Below are 12,762 nucleotides of genomic sequence, written 5' to 3' on the forward strand. Positions count from 1 at the left end.
CATGGGGAGAGCAGTACAGAGACAATTAAAGTTTGATTAACATGAAAGTCTACTTTATTCTTTCTCTGTGCATCACAACTCACTGCCAAATTGAATCTGTGTTCTGTTTTGCAGAAGCTAGGGAAGAGATAAATAAAACAGCAAAATAGAGCTGTGAGTGGTCATTGTGTTCTAGACCTGGCTGACAGAGACAACGGGCCAAATTTAATTTGCAAAACCAATTACATTTTTAGTAATTTAGCAGACGCTCTTATCCAGAGCGACTTACAGTTAGTGAGTGCATACATTTTCATACTGGCCCCCGTGGGAATCGAACCCACAACCCTGGGTTCTACCAACTGAGCTACACGGGACTAGATATCTGGCGTCAATAGGAAGTTAGTTTGTTCAAACGTGTGGTAATTGCCACTCCTAAAAATTGAGATTGAATGCTTTAAACATATTTTACATTTTCATATCTGGCGTCATGATTCACATTAAAGGGGCTATCCGCAGTTGAAAGAATAATAAAACTTCTGCCCGCCACTGTTTCGGTAAAAGGAAGAATGGGGCTAGAGAAATGTAACCACTCAAATTCATAGACAGAGCTATGGATGCAAGGACTGACCATCCACGATATCAAAATTATAGTTTTAACCATGTTTTGAGGATATAGTGTTTGATTACTGTTACATCGTTTACAAACATTGGAGTAAAAGCAGCTTATATTTTGGGGTACGACAGTTGAACTAAGGCGGTAAATGTGTTAGACCAATAAGAGAGTTACAAACCTCTCTGCCAATAACAGCTAATTTTCAGTTTTCCCCTCCCAACTCCTGGCAAAAATATTGCATGAAAAATTGCTTAATTTCCAAGATGCAATTTGTGTTTACTTTTGACCATTTTAATTTAAAACAATCACAGTAAGGCACCCAATTGTTTCCCAGAAATGATTTGATATTGAAATAAAAACAGCTGCATTGGACCAGAAATATTTTTTGATGGGTTTGCACATATCCTAACATATAGAATAATTTAATAGGATATGTTGCGTTGCACCCATTACAAATAATTATGGCCGTTAATTACACCTAGATAGGTCAATATCCAACTACATGTGCTACTGGCAACCTTATCAGCCATACCAGATTAATAATATGGATGCACAAGTAAAATAGTCAATATAACATTATGAGATTTTTAATGACATGAACCCATTCAATTCCCATCACAGCCAATTGAAAAAGCTTTGACCGAGCAACGACTATTAACACAACAACTTGGAACGTCAACGCTGGTGATCGATGGAGGGGTCTAATTGTTTATCTTAGATAAGGGAAAACAGGCAAAAAAGGTCAACAATCACAGGTCGTTCCAGCTTTATCAAACTCTGTCCGTGTAGATAGGAACAGCAAACAGATGTTCCAACTGCAAATACAACCAATAACATCACTCAAACAGAACTTGGTTCAAAAGTGACACTTTGTTTCTGTTGAGAGTACACTTAAAAACTGTTAATGTAATAATATTGGTCACGTGAACTACCAACCAGAGACAAACATACGTCATCACACACCGTTTGTAAAACAACAGAGTACAACATAGGACTTCAAAACATGTATTCATCAATCTAGAAAGATTGCGAATAAAAAGCACCAATACCAAATATTTTCCATTAAAATCTTATGTACAGCATCCTTCACATTTACAAGACAGTTGCTTTTAACACAGCACGTTGTAGTTCCGACTTCCACTGGAAGGAAATTTCATTTCAGTACGCCGCCCAAAAACCAGGAGTCATTTCACGAAGCCTTTGAGGCTGAAATCAATCGTGTCTCATTCACCAGTAGCTTCTCGAACGACCAAAACCAAAAACAGTAGTCCTAGACACAGGAAGTACTTGGTCTGCTTCATTCGGACACCCGGCGAATGAAACCAGCGGACTTCCTGGTCCTCATCTGAAAGAAAAAGGAGAGGAAGAAAAACAACAAATATCATGAATAAAAGACGTCTGAAATGGCAAGAGATGAGAAAAACTAAATTGGAACTGTAGCATGAATAAAGTGGACTGACTGAAATGGAGGAATGTGAATCGGGGAAATGGGGCCGTTAGCACATCCTCAGACCTGAAAACCCAGCCTCTCTTGAGGCCTCTGAATAATCTTTTGTAGGTTTTCAGGGCAGAGCTGCTGCCTGTGATGATCTACAGAAACCCATTCTGTTTCCCAGTGAGGTGCAAATGGATTCTCATCACCCATTCACGGCCAAACTGGTGCCACCTATGATAATACCTGTCCATGTGTTACTTTCAAAGGCCTTGGAAATGATACCCGGTAGACCACTCCTATTTTATCAACCCAAACAAAGTCTGGTCTGATATGTAAGTAGGCCTAAGTAAGTAGGCCTAAGCTGGAGGTTAAACTGGTTAGCTAATACCTAACATCTTCCTCTCTTATCCAAGTCTAAATAAAGGATTCAGACACTTGAGAAACATTTGAGAGAGAGAAATCTAAACATCCATCAAAGTGTCATAAAGTGCATTCTTACCACAGTCCTCGTGGAACACCTGAGGAAAACAGTGCATGACCCCATATCCACACCTGCAGTATGAGCAGCCTTTCTGAACCCACACTCCATGGGGAATGGTACCACAGCTCCTGTAAGCAAAGGGACAGAGCAGGGAGAGATACATGTCAATACAGGCTAGATACATTACTTTCAGACTTCAAACATAGTCAAACAGGCCTAGAAATACTGGTAAATTACCTGACTCGTTCGTCGTATTCACAGCTCCGGCCAGTAAAATGTGGTGGGCATGCACAAAAGCTTCCCAAGATGCAGGTACCACCATTTTTACAGCAGTTTCGACTCTGCTTTGCACCTTTAAAAGGAGAGAACGACATAGGGTAGACGTTTAATATGGATGGTGTGAGTGTTGTTATATTTACACTCAGGCTTTAGCCCCAGGGTGTGTTCAGCAGCTGGGCACAACATTATGCAACAATCAGATATAACTATAGTATTGAGAATAAACATGCCTCTGACATGTAAAATAAGTAACCATGCCGGTTCTATTAATTAAATTGTTATCTGCAACGTTCCATAATGTTTGCCTACTAAAGTAGCCATGGCCTGGAGACCAAGACACTGTCCAGAGGTCTGGCCAGCTGACTGGAAGCTGTTTTAAAACATTCCTACAGAGCCATGTTTTCAATCACAGCGCAATAAAAACAGGCTTGGCCTACGTTGTTTGTGTGAATTAAGACAAATATACAAACATCGATGCAGGAAGACGAATGTGTGACAAATAGAAAAAAATCACTACAAAGCAAGACAGGCCGAATTAATTCGGCCAAGGTCAAGCTCAAACTCATTGCTGTGAGTTTATGGAGGCCATGGGAGGTTGAGTTCGGTAAATTTTACGCGATCAATGCCCAACTTACTTCCAGTGAGGCCGATGAACGGTAGGACAGAGGCCGCATCGCGATGTTTTCGGTCCCCAGTAAGAGAGTTCATCTCATTGAACTGGTTCAGGTAATCAGCGTGCTGGGTCGGCTTTCCATAGTCGACCGTTTTGGTCAATACCTCTATGGTTTTGGTGCATTCAGATCCTTCACAGCCTTGGATATGAGAAAACATTTTATAAATAAATGACGGCTAATATTTAGGTATAAAGTGTAAACAGTTTCAGATTAGTAAACTAGGGCCGAGGCAAGGGCCAGATGCAAATTATTATCAAAATATTGACATACCTGATCCAATTGTAACGGCCTCGCAGGCAACAGCTGCCGACAGCAAAACCCTAAAATACATGAGGGGGGGGAAATATTTATTTCATGTTAAAATAAATCTAGGCTATATGCATTTTTTTATCTTAAAAAAAATATGACAACATATTTTACCTAACCAATAAATCAATCAATCTATACACTAACCTGAAAAGTTGACTGAAATTCATTTTGCTTTCCCGGACAAAATAAACTACCAAAGTCACCAGCGTTTGCTAACAATACAAGCTCGCAAGCAGAATGCTTCTTCTAGGCTAAAGTAAACAGTCAGCTCGCAATAAATACTCAAACGACTTCTCCTCTCTTCTGTTCCAAGTCATCAAACTCTGTATTCCAGAAGAGGCGATACTCTGGAAAAAAGCATCCAACATTGTGGCGACCCTCCCGAAAGGCCTCACTCAAACCCCGGCGCCTGACGGTCAATTTGCACCTATTTGCCCCGCCCCCTCCGGTCCCATACACATACATGAGATCACACCCACCTCCGGAATCTCGACATGCAAATGACGGAGCGCTCTTCTGTGAAGGTAAAGTTCGAGTTGCTGATAATAATGTAGGACAGAGATTTGTCATGTAACAAAACAATCTAGCACGTACATTGGTCACACCCAGCGCGCACTCAAGGTTGTTGGTGAAAAAATAGGATTTTAGCATGTTTGGTCTGCAAAAACTCACTATTTTTCTCTACACCAGTCACCCACACACAGAGGAAATTGGCTTCTAAAAGCCACACCACTTGAGCTTGGGTGAAAACGGATGTCTGACCTCCTCAACAGTTGTATTCCATCATAGGCCTACATCTTTATATAACATGCAATAGTATCTGATTGCTTGCTGGAGATATCTAGAAATATTTCAGAACATTTCTGCACCAGTCAGAAACCATTACTCAACCCTCCCCCTCCCTTCCCCCCATACAACAGTCTACTGAGAAACTTTCAGTTGTGCTCAGTGCTTCAGACATGGCTTCATCTAGCCTGCCCCTGAACTGCTATTACAGTCTTATCTGGGGTCATCTAGGGTCACCTTCTCATATTTTAGCCATACAAAAGCTACATCCCAAATGACATACTATTCCCTATAAAGTCCTGGTGAAAAGTTGTGCACTAAATAAAAAATAGGGTGCCATATGGGCCTCCGACATAGCTGTCCTATTGCCCCACTAAACCTTGGACTAATATCTCAAGGCTACTTGTCTTTGAGGCAGCAGCATATTTACATGTAGGCCAGTAGTGGACGAGGGGATGTTGTCAGAAATCAAAAGAAGTTAACAAGGTGGATTTTTGATAATATGAAGACATCAACTTATCCCAAATGGCACCCTGTTCCCTATTTAGTGCACTACTTCTGACCAGAGCCCACAGGGATCCACTATATCAGGAAGACTAGTGGACTGTATAGGGAATAGGGTGCCATTTGGGATGCATTCTTGCTGGAGTTTTGTCATATGAAGACATATTTTGGGATGCCATTCACTCACTTCATTTAGGCCTTTTACTCCTCCTGGAGCATAGGCCATTGACAACCGTTTCCCTGCATATCCACCCCTTGTGATGCCTTTGAGATCCCTAATATTCTCACTGTGTTTCAGTGCAGAGATGAAGATGAGTCTGTCATGGAACACAATCTCCAGAAGGCAGGAGATAGGCTACAGTGGCTCTCTCTCACGAAAGCCTTCCATTAGGAATGAAGAGGATTAGTAAGCCAGGAAGTTGCAGTGTAGTAACAGTCAATCATGCTCTTCCTCATATTTCAGCTGGAGAAGACGCAAGAAGATGATAGGTAGTTAGTAAATCAGGGAGATTAGCATGCTTTGAGAGGGGAGCAGGATGTGGAACAGCTTAGATATCTGCATAGTCTGCCTGATTGCCTGTACGCATATCAATGCTCCATACATTTCACAGACTGGCTAAGCTGCTTTGCCGGGTGCGTTTCCATAGCAGTAGATCTAGTTCCTGGGAGGGAGGGAGCGTCCTGTGCCACCCAGTGACACAGGAAATGGCATCACCACTGACACTGTTCTCTGTGAGATACTAAACATGATGCTGGCAGCTCAAGGGTGAAGTTTCTCCTAGGTACAGAAAAGCTCTAGGATCAGATTCCCCTCCCCAACCATGACCTTAATCATTACTGGGGAAAACGCAAAAATGACCCAAGATCAGCGTCCAGGGGCAAGTTCACACTACACCATGCTGGCATGATCCATCAGTCTCTTTACCATACTGGTTGATGAAAAGAAACACTATATCCACGATAACTCAGACATTGCATGTAAATGAGGCGATAGTAAACCCCAACCACAAGGATCAGGTCAAGTTACATAGTTCAATAACAATACGCTTGGTCTGGTGGTGGTCACAGAATTACCTCAGACTTAAAAAAAAACTGGATTCTTTATTGAGCTGTAGATGCTCAAAAACAGCCTCATCTTTTGGGCTATTTGTCATTCTCTCTCTCTCTCTCTGCAGGCCAGATGAGTGGAGTGTACAGTGAGAGAGGCAGCCCCCATAAGCAAAGACACAAATTATGGTTCACGTGTCTCAGCAGCTGTTCTAGTGAGAGGGGTCTTAAATCAAGCACAGGGCCGTGAGTTCAGGTGGTCAAGCCCAATCTGAGACAGCGTCCATGGGGGAAAGTGGTCTGAGTCTCCTGTTCCCTGTTCCTGAGCCGTGAACATGACCTTCATGTAATTGAACAAACAAACACACTCATCTGTCATTCTATCAAACCCGTCAGAGAGGAACGACAACATCGATACAGTGGCTTTGCGAAAGTATTCACCCCCCTTGGCATTTTTTCTATTTTGTTGCCTTACAACCTGGAATTAAAATGGATTTTGGGGGGGTTTGTATCATTTGATTTACACAACATGCCTACCACTTTGAAGATGCAAAATATTTTTTGGGGTGAAACAAACAAGAAATAAGACAAAAAAACAGAAAACTTGTGTGCATAACTATTCGGTCCTATGGACAGATACTCCAATCTCCGCCGTGGAGCGTTGCAGCTCCTTCAGGGTTATCTTTGGTCTCTTTGTTGCCTCTTTGATTAATGCCCTCTTTGCCTGGTCCGTGAGTTTTGGTGGGCGGCCCTCTCTTGGCAGGTTTGTTGTGGTGCCATATTCTTTCCATTTTTTAATAATGGATTTAATGGTGCTCCGTGGGATGTTCAAAGTTTAGGATTTTTTTTATAACCCAACCCTGATCTGTTCTTTTCCACAACTTTGTCCCTGACCTGTTTGGAAAGCTCCTTGGTCTCCATGGTGCCGCTTGCTTGGTGGTGCCCCTTGCTTAGTGGTGTTGCAGACACTGGGGCCTTTCAGAACAGGTGTATATATACTGAGATCATGTGACAGATCATGTGACACTTAGATTGCACACAGGTGGACTTTATTTAACTAATTATGTGACTTCTGAAGGTAATTGGTTGCACCAGATCTTATTTAGGGGCTTCATAGCATAGGGTGTGAATACATATGCACGCACCACTTTTCCATTATTAATTTTTTTGCGTTTTTAAAAACAAGTAAGTTTTTAATTTCACTTCACCAATTTGGACTATTTTGTGTATGTCCATTACATGAAATCCAAATAAAAATCCATTTAAATTACAGGTTGTAATGCAACAAAATAGGAAAAACGCCAAGGGGGATGAATACTTTTGCTGGGCACTGTAGTTATAGTAGCTGCATTTCTCTGTTCAAGACTAGGGCACTATATCGGGAATATGGTGCCCTTTGTGATGCAGCCTTTTTATTTGTTTGTATGACTTTATAGTGGATATTTTGCATTAGTCATATGAAAGTGTAGAAATACAATAGCAATAATGGAAAAAAGCAATTTTTCAAATTTTCAGCCTGGGCCTTGAGAAAAATAGTTTTGAGAAAGCTAGGGTTTAATGAAAAAAATTATAATATGTGTTTGACCCTCGGTGCTAGATGAAGTGTAATTTACTGATAAAACATGTTGGCAGGGTTCCTATAATGATGAATCAGAGAGGAAATTGTCTTTTTTTTCTTATTTCTTATTTGTTCCCTTTCTTCACCATTTTTTTGTCTGTTTACCTCTGGAAGATGTGAGAAAGTTCCAGTCAAGGCATCCTGTGACAGAAATAGCGGGAGTCAAAAGGTGATTTACTGTGTCTATGCCCAGGTGCATTTCCTGTCAGACAGGCTGTCTTGTCTCCCTGTCAGGAGCATATGTGAACTAATTAGAGTGACAGCCAGGGATGGGAGACGGGGAATAGAATAGACAGGTACTGTACTGATTTACCGTAGGTAGGTGATGTTGTTGGACTGGAAATAACATAGAAAAAAAACCCTGGGGTATGGAAGCTGTATGGCTAGAACTTGGAAACAACATGGAAACAGTGTGAAAAACCACAACAAAGAAACAGCAAAACCTAGATGTAGTATGAAATCACCATAGAAGCAATGTATAGAAATGACATTACAGAAACAAAACAAAGTCATGGCAACTGCGTGGCTAGAACTTTATAGAGGCAGACATAAGTCCTCTCAAAAAACCTAATCACCCAGAAATAATACAACAAACAGGCATCTGAAGCTATAATATACTGTAAGGCCCCTGATGGGTAGGCTACAACTCTCTCCTTCAAACAGAAAGGACAAATTCACTGTAATGACATCATTCACAAATATGTGAGATGTTTTCATGCAATGAACTGAAAATGCCAATGCCCCAATGGCATTGCACCCAAAATTAAATATGAACCCAAAACTGGTGAAATTCCTTCGCATGGGCATCATCTTCTCCATCTGTATCTTAATTGACACATCAGAAGAAGGGAAAAATCATCTGGCATGCTTGTAAAGTAACGGTCCATAAAAAGAACGGGACCTCTGGTTTTAATACGGTCTAATTTTATAAGCTGAGGGTCTTAAATGTGATTTACAGTGACCTGCACTGCTCATACAGACTGACCTGGGTTCAATTAGTATTCAAAATATTTTTGAGCGTTTGCTTGAGCCTGGCTGTAATGCCATGTGGGCAGGGTTTGTACATTTGTTGATTATTCCATTGCCTCCATTGTGCCAGGAAACTCAATCAAGCACAGCTGAAGTAATTGGAAGATTTCAAATACTAGTCGAACCCAGGTCTGCCTCCAGGGTTCCTCAGTGTTAAACCTTTAAACGTCAGCACACTAACGCCTCCTGCTGGTTGGTTGTTCACACGTTGTGTTTTACAAGCCTACCAAAATGGCAGTACTGTAAAATGTCAGAGGACATTATATTATACTGCCGTAGAGCAGTAGAATAACATCTTTGTGCATGCTCCAGTGATTAAAGTGTCTGTGTCTGTGCCTGTGTGTGTGTATGTGGACTGTCCTTGGTGAAAGAGAGAGGATCATTTCCCCATTAAAGCTTTAGTAACTCACGGAGCCTCTCAGAATTTCCTGTCACAGCGGATTATTTCCTTATTTTAGGTCAGCTTTGGAGAGCCAGGCAATTCTAGCTGGTGATATATTAATGCAAAGATATTGCACAGCAATGACGTGTGTGTATTTGCGTGTTGTGTGTGAGAGTTAGACACCCATTTCCCTGACTCAGCGCCTGTTCTCTCACGCCCCCCTCTACCAAGCTAGATAGAGCTTCATTTGCTTCGGTCCAGATATTTGAACAGACAGGTTGCAGAGGGAACTTGTTTTCTCTGTGAAACATTTTATTTATCCAGTGTGCCTATGGCTGGTGCCCAGCTCTATCCACCTCCATCCAGCTCCATTACTGCAGTGGTAAGGGGCAAGACGCACCATAACCAATGTCGGCTGTACACAGTGGGTGGCCATCCTATCGCCCCTGACCACATAACATCGGTCCACATTTTCTGTTAATTTCCCGACGATTCTACATGTTGAATCCCTACCATTCATCGCCACCCAGCAGGTGATCTCGTAACACATCGCAGACACCTGCTGTTTTTAGCTGTTCGTCTTTGTGTGGTGTGTCTGAGCTATTACTGCAGTGGTAAAAGTGCTGTGGATCAGTCATCTCTGGCGGCACACAGCACACCCACTAGACTAGCATTAGGGCATCAGGGCAGGGCTCATCAGGGCAGGGCTCATCAGGGCAGGGCTCATCAGGGCAGGGCTCATCAGGGTACGGCTCATCAGGGCAGGGCTCATCAGGGCAGGGCTCATCAGGGTAGGGCTCATCAGGGTAGGGTTCACACACCCACTAGACTAGCATTAGGGCATCATGGGGCATTAGGGCGTCATGGGGGAGTGGGTGGGGGAGGGATAAAAGGGAAGGGGGAGTAGAGGAAGAGGGAGGGAAGGAGGGGCATCTATCGCTCTAACTACCACTCAGTTATAAACTCGTCTCTCTCTCTCTATCACTACCCCTCCTTCCCTCCCTCTTCCTCTACTCCCCCTTCCCTTTTATCCCTCCCCCACCCACTCCCCCATGACGTGGGAGCTGCACATGTTTAGAATGTGGGATCTGTAGGAATGATGTACATTCTGTCCTACAGATCGCTCTCTCCCTCTCCCTCCCCTCTCCCCTCTCTCTCCCTCTCCCCTCTCTCTCTCCCCTCTCTCTCCCTCTCCCCTCTCTCTCCTCTCGCTCTCTCTCTCTCCCCTCTCTCTCTCTCTCCCTCTCCTCTCTCTCTCTCCCCTCTCCCCTCTCTCCCCTCTCCCCTCTCTCTCTCCCTCTCCCCTTTCTCTCCCTCTCCCCTCTCTCTCTCTCCCTCTCGTTTTATCCCCACCTCCCCCTCTATGTTCATCTCCACAAGATGAGCACTGCTCATGTTTGGGGTGTAGGGGGTCAGGTCTGCAGGAATGCGGCCAGCCCAGCCAGCTCGGTGCAGAGCAGAACGTTACCGCACTGTGAGGATGTCTGGCAGTCTCAGTGCTGTTGGATCCCTTCCAGGTCACGGAGCTCTCAGAGCACCAAGAGCCTGTTGGACCAACATCATGATTTATGGATCGAACAAGAGTAGGGATTAACACTCTGCTCAGCGGCACAGAGTCTATCAACGCTGTACTGATGTACTTTTGCATCGTCTCTTCCCAGTGTGCATCTGGATATAGCGGTGGCGTTATTTTTTCCCACACCTCACTCTCTCTGTGACAGCAAACTGCAAAGTTGTACTTTAACACTCTGATTGATGATTACATTGAGTGATGGCTCTTTAGATAGCAACATGGAGATTTTTACTTCAGGGTGGAAATTCTCTGTGTGTTGACTTGAGTTAGAAAGAATTCAGTATCTTCTTTTATACGGTGAACGAGTTAGACCCTGTCTGCCATTTTGAAACGTTTTGTGTCCTTCCCACAGAATGTTTGTGTCCTTGCTTTCAACTGTCCCTCATTGGAACATTTTGAGTAAAGTGACAGTTGGAGTTTGAATGTGCCAAACCCAAACTCTGCATAGTAATAGGCTGCTTCTGGATAACGAGCAGGAATTCATTGACAGACCTGATTAACAAGGACATATATTTTATTTTAAATAATGGACAGTATGATGACAGATAAATCATTATTAGCCAAGCAAAGGTTGTCAGTTTCCCTGTTAATTAGAGGAGGATATCCCTCTGAATGACATTGCACTTTCCCCACTCACTCTGAAAAGCCAGGCAGGAATCAAGATGTCAACAGCTCAGCAGCTTTAATACAAACCGATAAAAGCATGTCCTGCAGAACGGAATGCAGGACATGTTTGAATATATGTAGATGTGAGACGTCCTCTGAATATGGAAGTATCTGCAATGGTAGAAGCATGAAACAGTTGACAATAAGGAGAGAAAGAGGTTAAAAAGCGACACAAATGAATGCACGTTTTTAGAAAGTGACCCATTTGTTGAAGCATTGCCCATTCAGATCACATTCAAATCCTGCCTTTTCAATGAGCCAAGATTGATTGAAAATAAAGAATGTAATATCCCTCCTCTCCCTATTTCAAGACTTTATACAATGTAAATACAGACCAGAGAGTATAGATGATATTTGAGTTTGTTGTGAGCTCTATCTGTCCACATAAATGATACATAGAAATCCCTTACTTTCTATTTGTCACTGAAAGAAGAACTATAAAATAATATCTCTAGTTTTGTAAGGTGAATCGGGTTCAGGGGGTCAGGATGTTCTGTATGCATGAACCATAGCATGTTTAACAGCGGAGGAAGCCATAAGAAACACACAGAACAACTTGTGCTCAACTATATTTACCCCTCAGAGGGGTCCTCTAACACCATATGTTGGTGTGTGGGGCAGCCATATGTCTACATCAGATACGTATCACTGTAGCAGATGTACACATACTCTAGGCTACTGTAATAGTTTGCTGAAGGAATGCTGCAGCCTGGTGACGTGTTTGTCTATATTGAGGTGCATCCTTCACCTCTTAATTACTTTACATGTCCAAACCTTACCAAGGAGAGTCTTAACCGACATTTGATGGCCTCAGGCTTCTCCACTTGGCAACCTCTTTGGTCGATTTTAATTAATGATGCTAAAGGTCTTTGGAGATTTTCTAAGAAGGGTACCTGAAAGCGACTTAACATCTGACTCCTAGACCTACAGTCATTGGTGGTAGCTTTCCATTTAGAAATCTTTGCGTTCCCTTTATATGCATGTGCAGAGATACTGTTAGTGTATAAGTGGGGGATCATAATGTCTGAGCAGATGGAAAGCCTCAGAGGTACCACAACATGTACATTATGTATGTATTTGTGTATCGAGGACCCCTCCCTGCCGTTGCTGTCAAAACCAATGCAACGTATCCGCCCATCGGTCTCCAGTCAGCTGCATCAGAGAGCTACAGGTCTCCATTCTGAGATAATCATCGTACTAATCAAATGAAGACAATAGACAGACATTCTTCTAGTTCCACTGCTGTAACAGTGACTGACCAGGGGGACACCAGCGATACCAGGGGACCAGAGGAGTCGGATCACCCAGAGGTGTTATTAATAGCCGTCGTTCCAAGCATCCTGGTCACGTGGGACCAGGTTAATTACAGTTGACACTGACACGACAT

General features: G+C 42.9%; 1 protein-coding gene across 1 annotated transcript; it reads right to left on the reverse strand.

Moving 5' to 3' along the window:
- Positions 1 to 1,136: 1,136 nt before the first annotated feature.
- On the reverse strand, positions 1,137 to 4,172 carry tdgf1 (teratocarcinoma-derived growth factor 1). Its single transcript, XM_041886922.1, has 6 exons — positions 3,915 to 4,172; positions 3,732 to 3,781; positions 3,423 to 3,599; positions 2,746 to 2,860; positions 2,527 to 2,636; positions 1,137 to 1,937 (listed from the first exon to the last, which is right to left on the reverse strand). The coding sequence occupies exons 1-6, from the start codon at positions 3,935 to 3,937 to the stop codon at positions 1,816 to 1,818; spliced, it is 597 nt and encodes a 198-aa protein (XP_041742856.1). The 5' UTR covers positions 3,938 to 4,172; the 3' UTR covers positions 1,137 to 1,815.
- Between the last annotated feature and the right edge of the window lie 8,590 nt (positions 4,173 to 12,762).

The sequence above is a fragment of the Coregonus clupeaformis genome, chromosome 9, assembly GCF_020615455.1.
Source record: "Coregonus clupeaformis isolate EN_2021a chromosome 9, ASM2061545v1, whole genome shotgun sequence".
NCBI lineage: Eukaryota > Metazoa > Chordata > Actinopteri > Salmoniformes > Salmonidae > Coregonus > Coregonus clupeaformis.

Coding starts and splice junctions, on each gene's coding strand:
- tdgf1 (XM_041886922.1), bottom strand. CDS start 3,937: ATGAATTTCAGTCAACTTTTCAG. Junction 2,861..3,422: donor GTTCATCGGCCTCACTGGAA/GTAAGTTGGGCA, acceptor CTCCTTTTAAAG/GTGCAAAGCAGAGTCGAAAC. Junction 2,637..2,745: donor GAATACGACGAACGAGTCAG/GTAATTTACCAG, acceptor CTTTGCTTACAG/GAGCTGTGGTACCATTCCCC.